The following is a 21516-nucleotide window of genomic DNA, read 5'->3' on the forward strand; positions in this document are numbered from 1 at the left end:
ACTCACTTATTTGTAATTGTAGCCAACTACACTAACCAAAATTTTGCATGCACTTCGTCCATCTCAATGATAGATACCTAATGGTCTGTGTACCTAAATGCTACATAGATACGAGAAACGATCTGACCAAAATCCCCGACAGTCTGTGCCTCCTGTGCACTATATATCTGAGGCCTACCACCCTGATTCTGAGGACAATATCCTTTAAGGTGTTCCTTACCGCATGTCAAGCACTCCAACCATCTAGTACCATCACCTCTATGCTGTAGCCTACTGTTGTGATCCATGTCCTTGTCTAGCTACATTAAACTTCTTTTGTGGTGCCACATTTTCTTTCTCTTCTGCATTCTGAGGCCTTTCTCTTTTCAGCTGCCATTTACCTTTACCTTTATCTTTCCCTTTCCATCCTTGCTAAGATTAATTCTTACGCTTCGACTACTTATATCAATGCTTCAATTTCCCAATAACTTACTCAAGTGACCGAGGCTCATCATACTCAATTGTATCTCTAAATGCTAATGGAAATCCACTGACAAATCGCTAAACTTTATCCTTCTCATCTTTAAGATACAATACATACATCAATAGTTCCAGGAACTTGGTCATATACTCCCCATCTATCATCGATCCCATCTTTAGCTCATAGAATTATTTGGCCTTACTGTCTTAGTACATTTCTGACAAGTTCTTCTTTCTGAAAAGCCTCTTGAACTCATGCCAACTCAAGTCCTTTGTCCTGATGTCTCTGACCTGCTTTACATATTTCCACCATATATTTGTTTTACCTCTTAGGCTGAAGATAGCTACTCTAGCCTTCATATTATCTATGTAATTATGCAACTCAAAGAACTTCTTCATCCTAATTATCCAAGTCTCTACATCTTCCGTCTTCTTCAAGTATCCATCAAAAGTAGGTGGCTTTTCTTTCTTAAATTCATATGGAAAGTATCCCCTATCACTCCTCCTGTAAGGGTGATAACGATGACGATCATGATGTTTGTCAGAACCAGAACTATAATAATACATGTATGCATCACCTCTCCTATCTAGAGTATCCAACAATCTTCCATCTCTAACCATGTCATCTCTATCCGACATGTGCCCACCATGAGATCTACTGCCATGTGTTGCATTAGTTTTTTCTTCCTGCCCATGGTTGATTTAAAGTGGCCCCTATCACTATAATTTTGACAAACTCTGAAGGAGTATTGCATTAACTTTTTCTTGTTTCTTTTGTGCCTGCATGATTTTGTCATTGTCCACCTTACAACTCCTTATTTCTTCCTTCAAGCTTCTCAATGTGTCTACTAAATCAGAAGAGTGTCCAACACCACGCTACTCATATGCTTCATAGGGAGAATCTTTGTAGTCTACCATCTTGCTAGTCATTTTTGATCTCTTTCCTTCAAAGCATACTATGTCAGCTAAACCAAATCACAATAAACCAACGTACCTTAGCATAATTTGGGGAAGATATCTCATATGCAAGATCAACCAATTAACATAGTACACATATTACATAATTATGACAACATATTTACATATAATGCATAAGCATATAAGCATATAACCATCATTCTATCTAGATTCAAGTCATCAATGCATGACCATATCAACTACACATACCATGACCTCATGCATGACAACAACAACCATACTAATGTACACTAACAATACGCAAGCATAAACAAATGTAATCAATCATACACTCAAGATGAAACACTTCACAACAACAACATCCTCTTTCACATGGCAACATCACTACAACCATGACTGACACCATGCATATGCAACAAGCATATAGACCACGAGATAATTAACACATGTGCAACTGACACGAATGCAAGACCAACACACACTGCCCATCCAATCCAATGGGTGAACCATGCTTTGATACCACTCGGTGGTATCAGATAACACCCAAAACAAATTAAAACTAGACACCACCCAAAGAGAACGAAACCACGCTTTGATACTACTTTGTGGTATCAGATATGACCCAAAGAGAGCACAACCCGCTCTGATACCACCCTATAACACCCCAATCTCACATCTATCCAAGTAACCAACCAACGGGGTAAACATGCAACGAGAGGCCACTATGATGGGATTCAACCTCCTAAATGACCTCAAGGAAGTGGAATCGATGGAAACACATCACACGGACCTTCCACATCAGCAACAGAACTCCCAACCACTTAGGTAACCAGCCCTTGGGTCCCACTGAGTTTTTAGACCACTAAACCCCGGGATGCTCCCTTGATATGGACAAGCATGCATCCAGGAGGCTCCAAACACTCCCACAACATGGGTATGCATGTGTCTGGGAAATTTTCTCCTCAGACCTATGCCTGCGACTCCAGGATTTGTGCCACTTTTTCAGGCCCAAAACTCGGGTCATTGCCCAGAACTCAATGACACTTTCAATACTTAAGGATAATAATATAATAAGGATACAAATGCAACTACTTGAATAAGAACTTGAATAGACTTCTACTAGCCATAACAAGGATTTCATCAAACATGTCACAAATATGTAATCTAGAGGTTTAAACAACATATCTAAGCACAGGGGTCTCATACTTATCTGAGAATCACTAAGAAGAATTGTTCCCTTATATCACTAGTTGCATTAGCATCTATTAGGTCATATATACATTGTTTATTCATTTACAAATCAAAACATGAGGAGAGCCATACATCCTCATTGTCTTAATACATGCTTATAACTAGCATAATAACAATAGAAATATCAAGGATACATCAACCATATGATCCACATATAAAACAATACATTTAAACATAAGATACCAAGGAAAGAAACTCTTATTAATGAATGCAAAGGCCAACCTGAGATAGGATTACCACGTTGTGATATAGGTAAGTTCCCTCTGTGGACAGAGACAACCCCTCTAGCCCTAGAGTGGGTCTAGTCACAACAAGACAAAGACAATAGCTAATTCCTTAAATAGTTATCGTTGAAGAGGCCTACCTTATACCGGTGTTTGATAAAGTCTTCGTCAGATCACTTCAACTATCACTTTCTTCGCCTTAATGAATGATGCACCTGAAACAACATATGAAAACGACAAAACACATAATAGAGCACAACAACGAACTATCTACTTATAGAGTCAAGGAACCATAAGCTATCAACATATATTTCATACATGATATAGGAAATAACCATTGATTGTATTAATATAAACAATAGTAAAGCTTACAACCACACCTTGACATCGCAAGCTTCCTTGAAGGGTCCGATCAGTATGTCTCCATAAGCATTCACTCTCAAAGGTCTCCCAGAAAGGCTGGTGACTCTTTATCACCCAAAAGCACAAGTATGAAACTAAGGCAATCACAACAAGTCTTCGTTCTTACAAAACCATTTCACACTATCAATCCACAACATGAAAGGCTATTCTCATACCTCACAAGGTATTGCTAGACTATCAGCAATCCAAACTGTAAGCTATCAATCCAACAAACCGGCAAGAACTAGCTAACTATCAACCCAACTAGTTGATCATAGCCATGGAGGATGTTTTTATAAGAGGAGGAGCCTCCATAAATGAGGGGAGAGGAAGCTTATCTTCATGGGAGGTTACTCAAAAGGCGGAACCACCATCTCAAATGAGGGTAGGTGAACTTATTTGACCCAACAACCAGCTCTAGAACCACCCCGAATTATTCTGTCTGAACTAATTCGAAATATCAGGTTGTCGTGAGTCAAACACTGAGACTCAGAGACGACATCGCAAGGCGTTAGTTCATTTTGGGCTATCGTCGCAGGCAAGATACTGATGACCTAAGACGATTTTAAAACATGGGTAAAAAGGGTCAACTTCAGGAGTAATGAGCTTAGGCAATCTTCTTGAGTAATATGGAAGATTTGGACACATATTTTGGCATATGAAAAAGAGCAGATGTCATTCAGGGACCGATTCTATCCAGGATCAGGGGACGCGGGGTCGGTGACTAAATACTGTGTAACACACGTTCCACTCGACCATAGAATGGCTGAGCCAATTCTCTCTTCAACCATTCACCCCCATGCCATATTCCAAGCGTGAATGTGGGACTCAAACCAAAAGAACCAATCAGGGCATCCCGAAGCTAAACCACCTCACCCTCATCAATAGAAACCAGGATTTATTGCAATCCACATCGGATCACTAGGCCAAAACAATAAACATGCAATAATAGGCTTTACCATGATCTCCACTAGATCACTAGGCCAAAACAAACATGGATGCCACCAGATTTCTCCACCTACACCGGGAGGAATTTTCCTATCTCCTAGTCTCTCGGGCTTTACCGCAATCCACATTAGATTAGCAAGCCCTAAACCGAGACCCACTCTCCAAGCTTTACCGAATATCTCATTACGAGATTACTAGGCTTGATGGAGAGCACCCACCTCTAGGATTTATCGTATATCCCGTCATTCACCGGTCAATGATTCCTAGGCCCATTGAGGCAACACAAAATCCATCTTTATCGCAACCCATAGTCTGGCTCAGGGGTTACTAGGCCATGTATTCTATTATTCAAAGATCCACCTCACTCAGCTTCGAATCCATCCAGCAATCCAGCTCAACCAAAACATGAGAAACCCATCACACCATTGCTATTCGGAAATGGCAAGGCTAAGCTGAAAACACTATCACACCTAGAAAAACCCATGCCATAACAGAAAAGAACCACATGCAATACTATGCATGCCAAATCTAGCAAGGAAAACACATATGCAAATCGATACTTACAAAGAATCTTGTTGTAGTTGCTTGATCCTGCTCTTCCTTGCTTGCTCATTCCTTTCTCTTGGCTTTGTTTCCTTTCTTGATCCAATGCCAAAGTGCTCCAAGAAAACTCTAAGTGTCTAAGAGTGAGAGAGTGAGAATAATGAGAGAGCTCTAAAAATGAACTAACAAAAGGTACCAATTGATCCTCATAAGCCTTTTTATCAATTAGGCCTCTATTTTTTTCATTTTCCATTACTTTCGTTCATTTTCCTCTTCACACGTAACCTGTGACCTTTCACCCTCATTTTCTCCTAATTTCCATTATTTTGATAAATAAATGTGTCAAAAATATCATTTTGTCTTTCCAAAGCCTTAGCAATTGCCTTTGTCAATTTCCTTAGCCATAATAAACCAAATGAACACCCACACTAAGATGTTTTGCCCAACATTCAGCTTGGAATAAGTGTCCCATCAACCGTGGTTATTATTTTTGCCTTCAGTAACTTTTATTACATGGAATTTTCACCAGGGTTGTTACAGGACAAATACTTGACTCCACTCAAACAAGGACATTAAGTTATCCATTCCCAATGATGGAAAACTATACATAATGATACAAAGGTAGTTGGTATTTTTGATGGACTCAAGCCTTTTCTTATCAAACCTCTATCTAACAAGTCATGGACCTCCTTATTTATCTCTTCACTTTCCATTAATGTCAATTTATGGGATGCCTTATTTGGCAAACTTGAATAGGGAACCAAATGTATTCTTGATGAGATACATTCCCCATCTATGGAAAACCAATTAGAAAATCATTGGAATCCTCATATTCATGTAGTAAACACTTCACTTTAAGAAACATCTCATGTATCACTGTAAAATCCTTTTCTTTTGGAAGAATTACATGGAAACAATTTGATTTCTCCAAATCCTTCTCTTAAACCAACATAACTATGTTGTTGATGTTTTCTCATATTCATCATTTTCATTGGACACAACTCAAACTTCTTACCATCCTCCCAAAATTGGCAAGTGTTCTTCCTACCATGTATTGTTTTTTGGTCATATTGCCATGGTCTTCCAACAAGCTAAGACATATCCATTGGCATCACATCACACACAATTTCATCATGATATTATTCAATGTGAAATATTACCATGCAGTGTTTTGTCACATTGATTTGGCGACCTTTGACCAACCATTATACTGCGTATTAATTAAGGTGTGGTGTGCACCTAAAATTTAACTTTAGCACCATTACATGGACACTTGTTGACACCTAATCCTCAACGGATGGGTGAACTGGAACGTGAACAGTCATCAAGAAGATGAACTGTTCCGTCTCCTTTCTGTATATAAACAATAGCTCTCTAATGAAATAAAATATCAGAATTTCTTCTGCTTATTCTGGAGTTACCCTAGCCTGACATGGTATCAGAGCGCAGGTCCCAGATTCCTTGTAACTCCCATCTCTATTCTGAGCGCTCCTCTGTCCTGAGCGCTGCTCAGTTCTGAGCGTTGCATCCATCCAGAGTATTATTAATTCTCTGCGCATCATTGATTGTCTGCGCCTCATTGATTCTCTGCGCATCCGTTTTACCGCCTCTCGATTACTGTTCAATTCTCGACAGCCTGAGAAGCTTGATTTCCCTGAGCATTCTCCTCGCATCGGTCTGGTTCTTGAATGCATTGATGATCTTCTCAATGGCAATTTTCTCGTTGGTCTCTGCGTTTCTGGCCGAGCAAACAATTCCTATAGACCTCTGCCCATGGATCTGGTGTCCCACTGCGTAAACAATTCCATAGGCGCCCTTCCCAATAGGTTTGATGGGAATATACTTGGTGTCTAACTCGAATGTGTTGCGCCACATCGAATAGTAGTGTTTCCCCTCCACAAAAACTCCGTTAGGCAGATTTTCTTCCGTGGCCATTCCTTCCGAATCTGAAACAAATAATCGAAAATTTCAAATTGCAGACCGAGCAAATGGATCGATACTCGATGTGTATATGCCTAAAACGGGAGCCGAGGGTCTAATTACTCGATGTGTGTGTCGAGTATAAGGGTTGTGCACGGGAGGATGCTGCAGTAGCAGCAGCCGCAGGGCAATGAAGGTGGACTCCCTCATCTTAAATGTGGGTAGAGCTCCATTATCAGAGGCTAGTGTGCTAGCACAAGGCATTTAGCACACTTGCGCCTTTTGAGGGCGATTGTACTTCTATGCCAGTTTCGAAATAAAAGTCATTCGATTGAGCACAGCCTGAGATGGCTTTAGCACCTTGATTCATCTCAACGTGGAGAGGTATTCTTTTTCAAAACTTGTATTCATTGGTTAGTGAAAGGAAGATCGATTCATATCTTCACGTCAGTTTCCAATTAGAATTCATTCAAACCAGGGAGATTCATTTCAATAGGGAGATGTATTCTTTCTCAAGGCATGGTCCTCCTGATGGATTGAAGTCGCTCTGTAATCTGTGAGTCCCTTAAGTTTGAGAATGCTAATATATGACAAGAGAGATGATTTTAATGGCGGTTCTGGTATAATGTTATGCTGTTGATTTTAACTTCAATATAAATTTATGAGGGCGGTTTTGGTATAGCGTTGAGCAGTTTGTTGACTTCATGATATTACATAGTTTAAATTCTTCAAAGTGTTTATATATATCATTCAAGGCAGTTTTCAAAGCATTCAAAGTTATATCAGTCAGAGTGTTTTATAGTGTTGCATGATAAATTGATACATTGAAGTGATCCCTTGTGCATTTTTTCAAAACATAGTAGTATTGCAGTGATATGTACAATGAAATGTTGCTGCTTTTAGCAAATATCAGAAGGATTTGAAGGCTGTAACATAAGGATTTTTTTTAGCAGAAGTAATTTTTTACAGAATGCATTCAATCATCTCTATGGTAGGAATAGTTCTCACTGGCAAGGAGAACTATTCTGAATGGTATCGGATGGTAAAACACACCCTCATCTACAATGAGTTGTGGAAAGGAGTGTGTGTCGGAGAAGAAGACAAAGACCCTGTGCAGCCTACATCAGATAAAGAACTTGTCATTTGGGAAAACAAGAACAACAAAGCCTATGCATTGATCGCAGCATCTGTAAATGAAGAAGTAAGTCGTCATATTTCATCCTATTCCACTGCCTTTGAAGCTTTACAAAAGCTGAAAGAACTCTATGATTCACATTCTGCACTTGAAGTTGTTCAGCTCATGATTAAACTCTTCACTCTTGAACTGAAAAATAATGATCCCCTTGCTCTTGCATCTGAAATAAAGTCTATAATGCATGATATTAAATCCACTAAGGTTGAGCTGGATATCTCTCTTATTGCCTTTCTCAAAGCACTCTATCCTACCTACTCCAATTATCTTGAGTCTTTACAAGAAAATGGAAACCTTAAAGACATAACCTTTGAGTCTCTTGTGAAAACGTTTACTGAAAGAGAGAAAGCCTTTGGAAAGAAAACAGTCCCTGAATCTTTTGAAGAGACTGTTTGCCTTGCTCATAAAGAAAAGCATCCTGCTCAAGATTCTACAAGAGGAAGAGGTGGACGAAGAGGAAGAGGAAGATACTTCAGAGGCAGGGGGGGCATACATTCTCAAGCAGAAAAGGCAGATCTGCATTGCATTCGCTGCAAACGAAATGGATCACATGATGCTTCTACATGCAAGCTACCATGGGACAAAATTGAGCAGAGAAGAAACCAGCAGAAAGGTAAAACTGATGACACAGACAAAGGTAAAGCACCTGAATCCGCTCACTATATTGAGGCACAATGTAACATTGGAGTAAATGAAGATTTGTTTAATGCTTCACTTGCTTCTTCGAAAAATGATTGGTTGCTTGATTCAGGAGCAACCTGTCATATGACTCATAGGAAAGATTTTTTTGAAGATTTCACTGACAATGTTGATGGAGCAGTATACTTTGCAGATCAGTCAAAAATCAAGCCATCAGGGCTTGGCACAATCAGGCTTAAACTGCCTGGTCTTCCAGACTTTCTTCTGGATCATGTTCTATATCTCCCACAACTCAAAAGAAACTTGCTGTCCCTGGTCCACATCCGCTAGCAAGGTCACTCCATTCATATGTTTGATGGCAAGCTTGAGGTAAGAAAGGCATCTGACCACTCACTTGTCATGAGGGGTATAGAAGAAGAAAGACTTCTTAAACTGCAAGGAACCTCTGCTCATGCACAACATTTCTCATATATTTCTCATCATGAAGAAGGTACTCTTTCGTCAAGTTTATTATGGCATGCTAGATTTGGACATTTAAACTATGATAGTCTCCGCTTGTTGAAGAAAAATGGTGTTGCTGGTTTGCCTACAATTCCTAGAAAACATAAGCAATGTGATGCTTGCATTCTAGGAAAGCATAGCAAACAGTCTTTTCATGATTCACATTCAAGAGCACATAGGAAGCTTGAACTCATTCATTCAGATTTATGTGGTCCAATGCCTGTTCCTTCTGCAAATGGAAATAAATATATCATGACATTTATTGATGATTACACCAGAATGTGTTGGGTTTATTTATTGAAGAACAAATCTGATGCTTTTCAAACATTCAAGAATTTTCATAAGTGGATTGAAAATGATGCACAATCTCATATTGGGTCTATTCGCACTGATAATGGAAAAGAATATACATCAAATGAATTTGAAAACTATCTTCGCCAACATGGGATCAAACATCAAACAACTGTACCTTATAATCCCCAACAGAATGGTGTAGCAGAAAGAATGAATAGAACAATCTTGAATATGGTACGATCCATGCTTTTCTTCAAAAATGTAAAGATAATGTTTTGGGCTGATGCTGTTCTATGTGCTGCATATATAAAGAATAGATGTCCATCTAGTGCTATAAGAAACAAGACTCCTTATGAATTGTGGTATGGACATGTTCCTTCGGTAAAACATCTCAGGATCTTTGGTTCCACCTGTTATGCTTTAATACCAAAGGTACATAGAAACAAACTTGGTGCTAGAAGTCGTAAGTGTATCTTCCTGGGGTATTCAAACACCTCTAAAGCATACCGTCTCTATGATGAAGTAAATAAAAAGTTTGTTGTATCTAGAGATGTCATTTTTCTTGAATCATCCAAATCTGACAGTGTTGTTGAGCGACAACTTGATCGCTTGGATAGATTCACAAAAACGAAATCATTTCAAGAGTTTGAGAATCAGATTCCACATCTTGAAGGGGGGATTCCTATACTAGATCAACATATGGAATCTTCTTCTGAAGAACAATCTCCCTTGCATGAAACTCCAACACCGGATGATCCTTTAAGTGATGTAATTGATAGAATTGGGAGACTCAATCTTGATTCAGTCCCAACTCAATCAACAGAGCAGCCTGGACCATCTCAGAAAGGTCCCCCAAAGTGGCTAACAAAGACACTTGAAAGTGTTCATCTTGATGAAATTGGAAAAACAGGAACCAGAAATACAAACCGACAAGATGGAGGTGATGTAGATAACTCTAATTCACCTGTTGATATGGATGTTACTTATGATTGTGAATTGAACTTGTCTACAGATTTTGAACCAACTTCCTTCAAAGAAGCTTCTTCTCATGATGAATGGAAAGAAGCGATGCAGAAGGAGTATGATGCCCTCATAAAGAATGGCACTTGGAAGCTGGTTGATCCTCCATTTGGAACCAAACCAATTGGCTGCAAGTGGGTCTACAAGAACAAGTACAAAGCTGATGGCTCACTTGACAAGCACAAAGCTAGGCTTGTGGCAAAAGGTTTTGCACAGAAGGAAGGGGTCGATTATGAGGAAACTTTTGCCCCCACAGCAAAATGGGCCACCATCCGGACACTCTTTGCACTAGCTGCTCAGAACGGTTGGAAAGTCCATCAAATGGATGTAAAAAATGCATTCTTGAATGGAGATCTAAAAGAGAATGTTTTTATGTCCCAGCCTGAAGGATTTGCTGTGAAAGGACATGAACACAAAGTATGCAAACTTGTGAAGTCCTTGTATGGCCTCAAACAAGCACCACGAGCCTGGTATGAAAAACTAACTGAGCATCTTCTGAAACTCAACTTCAAACATTTTGATCTTGATGATGCAACTTTATTTGTCAAGAAAGTTGGCAAAACAGTTGTATATCTTGTGGTATATGTAGATGATCTTTTAATGACAGGGAAAAATGAAAGCTATATTGCATCCATAAAGAAAGAATTAGGAAAAAGTTTTGAAATGACTGATTTGGGCTATGTTCATTACTATCTTGGCATTGAAGTAACCCAACATCCAAAATCCATATTTCTTTCTCAAAAGAAATACATTGGAGATTTGTTAAACAGATTTGGCATGATAGAGTGCAATCCTCTTTCTACTCCAATGGAACAAAACTTGAAGCTCACATCTATTGAAGGAAAGGAATTTGAGGATGCAACAAAGTATAGACAGCTTGTAGGAAGTCTCATCTACCTCAATACTACCAGACCAGACATTTCATTTGTTGTTGGAATCCTCTCCAGGTTTATGCAAAAGCCTTGTGAGGGACATTGGTCTGTTGCAAAAAGAGTTCTAAGGTACTTGAAGGGAACTCAAGACCTTGGAATCAAGTATACACAGGTGGACGACTTCAACTTGATTGGATACTCTGATTCAGACTTCGATGGAGACAAAGAAACTGGGGTATCTACTTCAGGATATGCTATGAGTCTTGGATCAGGAGTTGTCTCCTGGAGATCACGCAAACAATCAGTACCAGCAGATTCCACAACAGAAGCAAAATACGTGGCAGCAGCTGAAGCAACGAAAGAAATTGTGTGGCTCAGGAAAATTCTTGAAGATTTGCAAGTAAAACAAATACAATCAACTCCACTCATGATTGATAACACCTCTGCAATAAAGTTGGCCAAGAACCCAAAGTTCCATGATCGTACTAAGCACATCAATACTAAATATCATCTGATCCGACATCATGTTGAGGCCAAAACAATCCATCTCCGTCATTGTTCCACAAACGAGCAAATTGCAGACATCTTCACCAAAGCGCTTGGAAGAGAAAAGCTTGAAAGATTCAGAATGATGCTTGGACTCACCAACATCCCTTCAGATTAAGGGGGGGAATGTTGACACCTAATCCTCAACGGATGGGTGAACTAGAACGTGAACAATCATCAAGAAGATGAACTGTTCTGTCTCCTTTCTGTATATAAACAATAGTTCTCTAATGAAATAAAATATCAGAATTTCTTCTGCTTATTCTGGAGTTACCCTGGCCTGACAACACTAAATTGCATGTACTTCCTCTACCTATGATCATCGTATAACACTTTTCTCTGAACCTGCATTTCATTTTGAAAATATTTTTTCTCAACCAAGGTCTTTCCTTTTTCTTCTTATATTTCAATGGCACTCTTGTCATCATTAAGTTCTCGCCATGCTCAAGTCCACCACAATTGTTTCTTCTCCATCTAATTTCTCTTATTCTTATGCAACTTATGCCCTTACATTTTGTCTTAACTTCATTTTTTTGTTCCAAACATTCATATGTTTAATGTCTATAGTGTTCACACTTGAAGCATGTGTTGGTAACACATCTACAACATCCTCTTTTGTTACACCCCTTGCACCTTTGGGGCTAATTTCCTTCTATGGTTCCTTTTAGAGAGTGTTGGCTTCTCCTTGATTTCTAGATGTCTAGTGTCTTCCATAACCATGTTGTTCTCTTCCTCTACCTCAAACCTCTTTTTGTGCTTAATCCTATGCTTTTAGAACCAAGTGATTGGCCTCTTCCATTGAGTGAATCTCATCACATTGCTTTTATCTTAAATGGATAACCTTATGCCATTAACATATCGAACAATATTCTCATCATTGTCCTCCATGTCCCCAAATCTAATGGTTAGTGAATAAAATGCTTCTTTGTAGTATTTTGACTTGTCTCTTCTTGCCTTAGTTTTTGCAATGTCTTGAACAAATTCAATTGATAATCATGGTGCAAAAACTTCTCCTTCATCATGGTTACCAGCTTATCCCAAGCCTTAATATTCCTCTTCGATTCCTATCAATCTATACGTCTTTCCACCACAATTTAGTATGTCCCTTCAATTTTATATAGGAAAAATTAATCGTTTAAGGGTTTTCCACACACTCAAACTCAAAATATTCTTCAAGCTCAACAATCCAATTAATCAATTCTTCTAGATTGAAGTTACCTATAAACAAAACGAGTTTTAATTTTTACCCTACCTCCCATCCTTGCAATGGCTTGAACACTTATTTCATTTGGGGTGGGATCTTCTTCCTCTTGTTTTGTTTTGGGCTTCATTTCCCATTTCTCTTATCCTTGATGTCACTCTCACCATCATCAATGGTAACTCACATCTCCATCCAAGACATCAAGCCTAACTTGCATTATCTTTAAACATCCTTGCAATGTTGTCATTGTATCCTCCACATAGTATATGCCTATCCTATCCAAATCTAATTCCTCCTCTTTGTATGATACTGCAATTTACGTCATCCCCTCACTGTAATCTTGCTTGTAGACTTTTCAGATTCTTCCTAGCTCTACCTAATGATCTCCTTCACTAGAATTTCCAATGATGAACAAGATTCTAATCCTACTTTGATACAAGTCTAATGTAGGTAGAAAAATAAGCAAGCCTTTCTACTATAAATCCAAGCATAAAGGCCAACCACAATCATAGCACATAATACCAAATTGGAAGCAATGGAGAATTTACAAGAGAGATGATTTGACAACAATGTGATTTTATTTGCATTAGCAAATCCAAATTAGAGTACCAAAAATACAAAACCAGTGTGATACTCCATAACAATGAATCCCAATATTATATTTGACATGTCATCTCAATGCATAGAAAGAACCAAATAACAACATCTAATGTCTCACAATTCAAAGAACAATTTTTCCACCCTTTGCGCCAATGTTTTTCCTATTTTGTAACGATTTCCTCAATCGCAACTAGGGTGTGATTCACACTCTATGACTCAACTTTTTTTCTCAATCATTTTTATAAATTTGTTGCCTATTTTTATCTTTAATCCCCTTCCCAACTGTGTGCCAAGAACAAAATTGACTTCACAACTCAGAGCTCGATTTTTTTTTCTTTGTCCATCATGGATTCAATCTAATTTATGCATCCAAAAAGCAAAATGTGTTACCCACCCTCCCTACCAATGATTTTTATAAATTTCACTTTCAAAGTTAGGAGTTGGTGAGAAGCACTTTCAAAGATGAAGGTCAATGAGTGTCGATGTCCAAAAACAATAAAGAGGTCAATTCAATTAGGTGCAAACAAATGTGACATATTTTCAAGTCTCATGTAAACATCCAACAACAAATGCTAATAAAATGAGAAAACACAACCAAAAACAACAATTTTTAAAATGCAAAATCACAAGTGCATCGAGGATGCCCTTTTGCTAATCATCCATGGCTCATTTGATTGCATTGAGTATCAAAGTGCATTTACAACACAAGTAGATGTATCACATCTATAATGCTAATAAATTAAATTGAAAAAAAAAATTAAGATCCATAAATATGAAAAATTCAAAAAAAAATATAAAATTGAAATTCATTTAAATGAAAAAACCAACCATAATAATAATACAAATACATAAAAATAAAATAACCCAACATAAATCCATCTTAAACACGATAGTTTAAAATCAACAAATTTGTGTTTCAATTTATTATTTATTCATATCGTGTACACTAAATTTAAAGTTAATATGGATTTTAGATTAGTTATTACACACAAACAAACAAAAAAGACTCTTATCATCCATCATTTAATTTTTACATGTTTTCACCAGTAATTAAATGGTTCCCTAACCCAATATGATTACAATTTTAAAATTATTTGAAAGAAAAACTAAAATATTAATTTGCCTCACTAACAAAAAGTATCTTCAAATTTCCACTTTTCATTTTAGCTCCTTCGTAGATTTTGCTTCCGCATCATGTAATGGTTTCTCAGCATACCAATCAAGTTTAAGGGGCTTTCAAACTTATGTGATATTATATTTTTCTTGCCCATTGTTTTAAATTTTGAGCTCACTTATGCTCCAAAAGATTAGGTTATTTAAGTTTTGAGCTCACTCATCTTCCAAAGTATTTGTCACATGTTTTGGGTTTTGGGTTCGCTCATCTTCCAAAATATTTGCTTAGTGTGGAACGTTGTTACAAGGATAGTCCATTGGCATTGTAAGGGAAATAGGGCATGTTGGGATCTAGCTTGCCATCCTAGTTGGAGTTGGAGACTTTTGGCATTGTAAGGGAAATAGGGCATGTTGGGATCTAGCTTGCCATCCTAGTTGGAGTTGGAGACTTTTGGTTAGTGTGGAACGTTGTTACAAGGATAGTCCAGGGAAATAGGGCATGTTGGGATCTAGCTTGCCATCCTAGTTGGAGTTGGAGACTTCAAGGTTCTTGTGTTGAAGAGATGACTCAATTTCAAGCTCAATGATATAGGAAAAAAAATATTTTCATTTGGCATGATGGGGGATTCTTCCACTCATTTTGAAGGATTGCCATGTTATTACTCAGCAGTATGACCTCATTGCCTTTCATTGCCCTTTAGTTATGCTGAGTACTTATTTAAAGTGAATATTGGGATGCCAATACCATTTTGGAGGTATTGGGGTTGGAGCCTTGGGCACTCGCTCTTCCAATTTGATTTGTCAGGTATATTCAATGCTTCATCAAAGACATTTGTTATTATTGATCCTCAATGCAACATGGGTAGATGCACAAATGATTGTCCAAGTTTCATAGTGTCTAGTCTTTTCAACGTTCTTATAAACTGAAAATTTGGCTTGGTTAGTGATCTATTAGAGGATCCCATCCAAAGCTTAATTCATTGAGAGCGAGCTCCCTAATGCATATGTTGAGTATGTCTTCATTCGAACATCGTGAAGCATATTTCCTAGTGTATTGGCCAATGTTACTAGAGATATCTTGAGGATCATTGTTCAGCTTTATTTCAACGCAGGTTGCACTTGCATTTTGCATTGTCAGGGGACTGCCAATTTCTTGTTTGATCTATGCTCTTTGGGTATCGCAATGCTTGCAGATTTCAGCATTAATCATTCTTCGGAAGATCAAGCATAAGCCAATTTTTTAGAATGAACTAGCTCATTGTCTGCTTTCTAATATTTGTGGCAAGATCCGTTGATCACTAGTTTATTTAGATTTTACCACTATTTTATTAACTCTCTGAAAAAGGTTACCATTCCCATTCTATATACCTTCCACTTTTTACATCATACATATATATACACACACTTAATCTCAATCAAAAGAATCAAATATATGATATATCAGTTATATAATTTTGGGAGGGTCATTATGTACATTTAATTGCAGAAGACAAATAACTTTTAATGATTTACGAGAGAAATAAGAACTTATGGAATTCATATGTAGTGAGCATTTTACTGATTTAATAAAAAGAAAAAGGAAGAATAGAGATGTTAAATGCAAGTAGACATTAACACATTACATTGGATTATTCGACATTTTTTTATCACAGATTCATTTTTTTCCTTTGACAGGCCTGCAAACATAGAAATAGTTCCATAATCCTTTGTGAAGCAAGTTCAAGAGTATAAAATTTGACTGTACAAGAGAGGGGCCTCAAAAAAAATTGGAAAAAAACACACGAAGAACTAGACACACAGGGAACACCAAAAGGGATAGTGAAATGAGAAAATGCAGTAGGAAACAAACAAAATATTAAACCAGTTTGCGCGAGAGAGTAAAACTGGCAAGTAATCATACTCATAATCCTTGGCAACTTTGCCTTTTGCATGTAGTCTATTTCAGGTTGCCATTTCATTGTGCGTTGAAAAATCAAGTTATGCTCTCTTGAAAATTATGTCTTTTCATATATTATATCTTATATCTTGTACGCAACAAAATGATTCGGAAATTTTTGAATGGACAGATCTCGATCCTCCAAAAGGCCACAACTAAGACAGCAAATGTTCCCGTGCACCTAGTCAGTGAAAAAATTAACAGATGCATCTTAATACTCAATTTAGATGCAACTTCAGCAAATGGAAACAAAGACCTGCCAAAAGCCATACTAACAACTTAATTTACATTTTGTCTACATAAAGGCAAGAGCAATGAGGGAAGCTTGCAGTTTGCCATTTAAAACAATGAGGGAAGACCTGCCAAAAGCCATACTAACAACTTAATTTACATTTTGTCTACATAGAGGCACCAGCAATGAGGGAAACTTACAGTTTTGTCACTTAAAACAAAACCAGATAGTACATGGTTATATTGAATTGAAAATTGCAGTGTTGTCTAACTATTATATGTTTTGGAGTTTATGGTTGGAATTTGGCAAAACAATTTCGATCAAATCATGATCTTTTGTTGTTTAAAATGTTTTTTTACTACATATATGTATTTAGCACCCTAAAAAACTTTGGGGCACTCAAATTGTGGAGAGTTTACAACTCAAACTTGTAATTCCAACACATCCCTGCTGGATTCTGAACAAATTCTACTGGAAAATATGCCCAGAAAAGTTCCAAAATGTATAAATGTATAACAGGTAGACTATGGTAAAGATTGCACACATAAAAGCTCTGTTTTTCTTTTAATTGTTTAATTCTTCACAAATATCAATTAGTCATATTATAATATTAGGGCAGGTTACTGTGGCCTCTTGTAATAGCTTCTCCTTCCTGTCCCTTGACTGATTTGCAACCCATCAACAGATTCTATACCCAAGTACAGGCAAGGGTCTTTTGACAATAAACGCATCAAGCAAATCCCTTAGCCTTCATTTCCAATGTCAGATTGCGTGCTGCTTGCTCTTGGCCTAATTTGTTACAGACCTTAATCAAATATCTATAGTTGCTCGAATCCAGTTCGCGATTCTTTCCAATGTGTTGAATCAGGAATGAATGTGCTTCGTCAAAACCTCTGATTTGAAGGAGTGCATTAAGAATATGCCTGTAAGTAAAAGACAAAGGCGTAATCCCTTCTTCTTTTAATCTATCAAAAAGCCGAAGCGCACTTTGGATGCTCCCTAAATTGCAAACAGCACGAATCGTTATATCATATACAATTGCATCTGGTGGGTAGCCCGTACTAACCATTCTCTGAAGAAATTCGATTGCCTTTGCAAATTGTTTCCTATCACAAAGTATATTTAAAACAATATGATAACTGATGGGATCCTGAGGATAATCTTTCATCCTCCTGAAAACCTCATAGACCTTATCCATCTGGTTGTTCAGACAGTACACCTGTAGAAGTGGACGATAAGTCTGCATGCTCGGAGCACAACCAGACCTTGCCATATTTTCCAATACAACTAAGGCTGCATTGATGTGATTCTCTTCACAGAGAGCCACTATAAGCATTTCATAAGCAGATCTTCTGACAGGAAGCTCCAGCTTCTCGAGCATTTGCATGATTTCATTCAACAAATCCAGATCATCATGCCAGGCAGCAGCGAAAGAAAATGTTTTGGCAGAACAATAGCAACGCACAGCTGATCTCTCTGACAAAATCCTCAGCAAGGCTTCAAAGTCCTTAAAGCGGCCGAGAATATTGGTAAGCCTGTCATAAGTTGAAGAATAGTGTTTGAACCCTGGTTGTAGTTTGGCCCATTGGAAAAACCTGAGAGCTGAACTTGGGGAATTTATTTTAACAAATACTAGATTTAGTAGTTGTGGAGTTACCTGAACGCCCAGTTGAGTTAGGGCTACTTCCATGTCTTCCTCGCCCTTCCGGACAACTTGACATATTTCTCTTCTAGCTTCTGTCAACTTCCACTTCTTTTTTTCTGGGGCTTCGTCAGTTTTGTCATAAGCTGAATTGTCATCTTCAAACCTTGGTTGTGTTTTGGCCCATTGAAGAAACCTGAGAATCGAACTTTTGGAGACTGTTTTATCCAATACCATCTTTACCAGTCGCGGAGTTAACTGAACACCTAGTTGAGTCAGGGCTTCTGCGGTGTCTTCATGGCCCTTTTCCAGGATTTGACACATTTCTCTTGCAGCATCCACCAGCTCCCATTTCTTTTTTTCTGGGGTTTCGTCACTTTTGCTTAATTCAGGCAAGGTGTTTTCCTCTTCTTTGTCTTCGCTAGGGGATGAGTCCGTTAAGTAAAATTTATGGCTCAAAAGGAGTTCACGATAACGAAGAAATCTCTTACCGTTTTGGAAAGTTTTGAGGGACGTCGAGCCCAGATTTTGGTACCATTCCGGTGAGCCAGAGCTCCATTGTTGAGGAAGCAGCTGGATTTTTGAAAATGCTTGCCTGAAGAGGTCCAGTCGTGCACGCCGCACACAAGCCATGGCCTGACGACTATTTTGCCCCGTTGGCTTCACAGATAATGGAAGTAATGTAATATAGAAATGTTGGCGTTAGGGTTTTGTTATTGCTGGGGTTTAACGGTACGGATTGATCTATTAACAGTGGGTTGAAGGTATTTATCCACCATTACCAACAATTCTGTAACCTAGCCCAATCGGCAATGCCATCTAATGTTTTCAATCACGCTTTTACTGTTGCGAGTTTCAGAACGTAAGTTAACTGAGAGCGTATTTCTTTGGGTTGGGGGAGTGCACCTTCCATTGAGTTTCAGTGATCACAGTTGCTTTGATGATTAACTAACGGCAGAAGGGTTTTGTAAGTTTTGGAATCGATGCGTGACCCTAAACAGTGTGGATAGATTACATATTTGTAAATTTATAGTCCAATTTTGATGAAAAGTGATAAAAGAAAAAATACGTTCATGGTTTAAGAAAAAGGTTTTTAAGAATAATTTATTTATGGGTGATATAGGAAAGATTCCAAAGGGTTAGTTTAATTGAGGTCTTGTGCAAAAAGCACCTTGTTATTGGGAGGTCATGAGGCTAATTCTCCTTGATTGTTAAGGCTCTAATTAGTTTAGCCAGTGTGACGTCTTTTCCTCGGAAAAGAAAAAAAAAATGAGGGAAAAAAAAGAGTGCTACAGAATGACAAATAAGAAAATAAATAGTGAAATATCTCATGTTTGATGTTATGGAATAGTATTTAATTGTTATGTATGATTTGGTGCATAAGATGCTTATTAGTTGGTTAGGCATATATATAAATATAAAGATGTGAGTTATTTCAATCTATTTTCCAAATATGAAATAGATAGAAAACTAATGAGAAAAGGAGGTACAAATCTTGGGGGAAGTTTCTTATTGACTTGACCTTATTGTGGCACAAGGAGATATGGATTCAAGTGGAAAATTTTCCTCACAAAGACATTACATACAATGACAACAAAGAAACCAATGCTACCGTTCCTAACAAGATTAGCATGTCAAATAATGAGTGCAACATCGAATGAGGAAACATGCACAACATTTGAAAAACTCTTGTGGGGAAAGAGACTAAATGGTTCCAGTGGCACTAGCATGGATCTATCTTAACTTTGGATCTACCAAGCCTCGAGAGAAATCAACTCTTTCAATATGTAAATCTATTTTTGAGTGCAAAACTTGAGCAAAAGTTTGCACTTAGAGAAATTTGATTCCTCTCAACCCTTGGTAGATTCGAAGTTAAGATGGATCTATGTTGGCTCTCCATATAAAGATTGCATCATACATGTACATATAGGGACTTCCAAACACACTCCACATACATCAAGAGGAACTACATCTAGTTCTACTTCACTAATAAAAACAGTACCAATAGCAAATATATTTTTGCACTATTTTGTTACCTTTATCTTTGCATCCTTATTTACCCATTCCAATGAATATGGACTTGGATGATTATAAACTTCCAAACCCAATTTGTTGACTAGCTATGTTGAAATGAGATTTTCTTGTGATCCTAAGTTAAACAAAGCATCAATCTTGGTCTTTTTAACCTATATCTTTATATGGAAGAGTTTGGACTTTTTGTTCTTTTCTTGTTGTTGAAGGCTACTTAGATTCACCTCCTTCTACACTAATGTACATACGATCTTCTTGTCCACATTCAAGTTGCTTTTAACCTGGTTGCTCAAATTAATGGCCTTAGCATTCTTCTTATTATTATCTTTCTTTTTGTTCTCTAGGTTAAGCTACGGATGCAACTTCCAACACTTCTCCTTGGTATAACCATCAATGTAACATTGCTTGTAGTGGTTGTTGGGATATTTGCACTAATATGTCGTGGTTGTTATCCTTTCCCCCTTTCCACTTCTTCTTCCCCTCCTTAGAAGCATCTTGGTGCTCCTACTTTGATCCACTTGGTTGCCCTTTCTTCTGGCCTATGTTCTCTAGGTATTATGCTTATACACAAGCCTTGTCCATTGATTTTGGTTTGAACAACATCACTTGCTTCTGTAGATGGCTATGTAGACCCCCCGGATTCTTAAGGAGTACATATGGGTTCTTTGGCAAGATAAGCATCATTATGGCCATATTTCTAATTTTTTTGATGTACTCTTGTACACTTTTCCCTTGCTTTTGCTTGAAGTACTGCCATTGGATCCACTAGTCCTCTACATATCCAATAGGATAAAATTATGACCTTATTAGGGTTTTAAAGTCCTCCCATTTAGTCATTGGAGGATCTCCCTCCAACCTCAAGGTCTCTGTGTGGCTTTCCCACTAGTTCAGGGCATGGCCTTCTAACTTCAGCCACGCAAACAAATTTTTTTCTTCCTCTATATGATAAACACTAAAATGGACTTCTGATTATTGTGACCAATGGTTTAAATTTAAAGTATTAATCTCACCTTGATACAATTTGATATTGTT

At 37.7% G+C, this 21516-nt stretch overlaps 1 protein-coding gene across 1 annotated transcript; it reads right to left on the reverse strand.

Annotated features, from left to right (window-relative positions):
* Positions 1-17347: 17347 nt before the first annotated feature.
* LOC149160698 (uncharacterized) lies at positions 17348-19437 on the reverse strand. The gene has a single exon (XM_089436766.1). The coding sequence runs from the start codon at positions 19084-19086 to the stop codon at positions 17542-17544; it is 1545 nt and encodes a 514-aa protein (XP_089292892.1). The 5' UTR covers positions 19087-19437; the 3' UTR covers positions 17348-17541.
* Between the last annotated feature and the right edge of the window lie 2079 nt (positions 19438-21516).

The sequence above is a fragment of the Pinus tabuliformis genome, chromosome 5_2 (assembly GCF_031772625.1).
Source record: "Pinus tabuliformis cultivar Carrire ecotype Pingquan chromosome 5_2, CPIR1, whole genome shotgun sequence".
NCBI classification, from domain to species: Eukaryota; Viridiplantae; Streptophyta; class Pinopsida; order Pinales; family Pinaceae; genus Pinus; species Pinus tabuliformis.

What these genes read in the sequence shown, in the direction of transcription:
- LOC149160698 (XM_089436766.1), bottom strand. Translation starts at nt 19,086, where the DNA reads ATGGCTTGTGTGCGGCGTGCACGACTGGACCTCTTCAGGCAAGCATTT.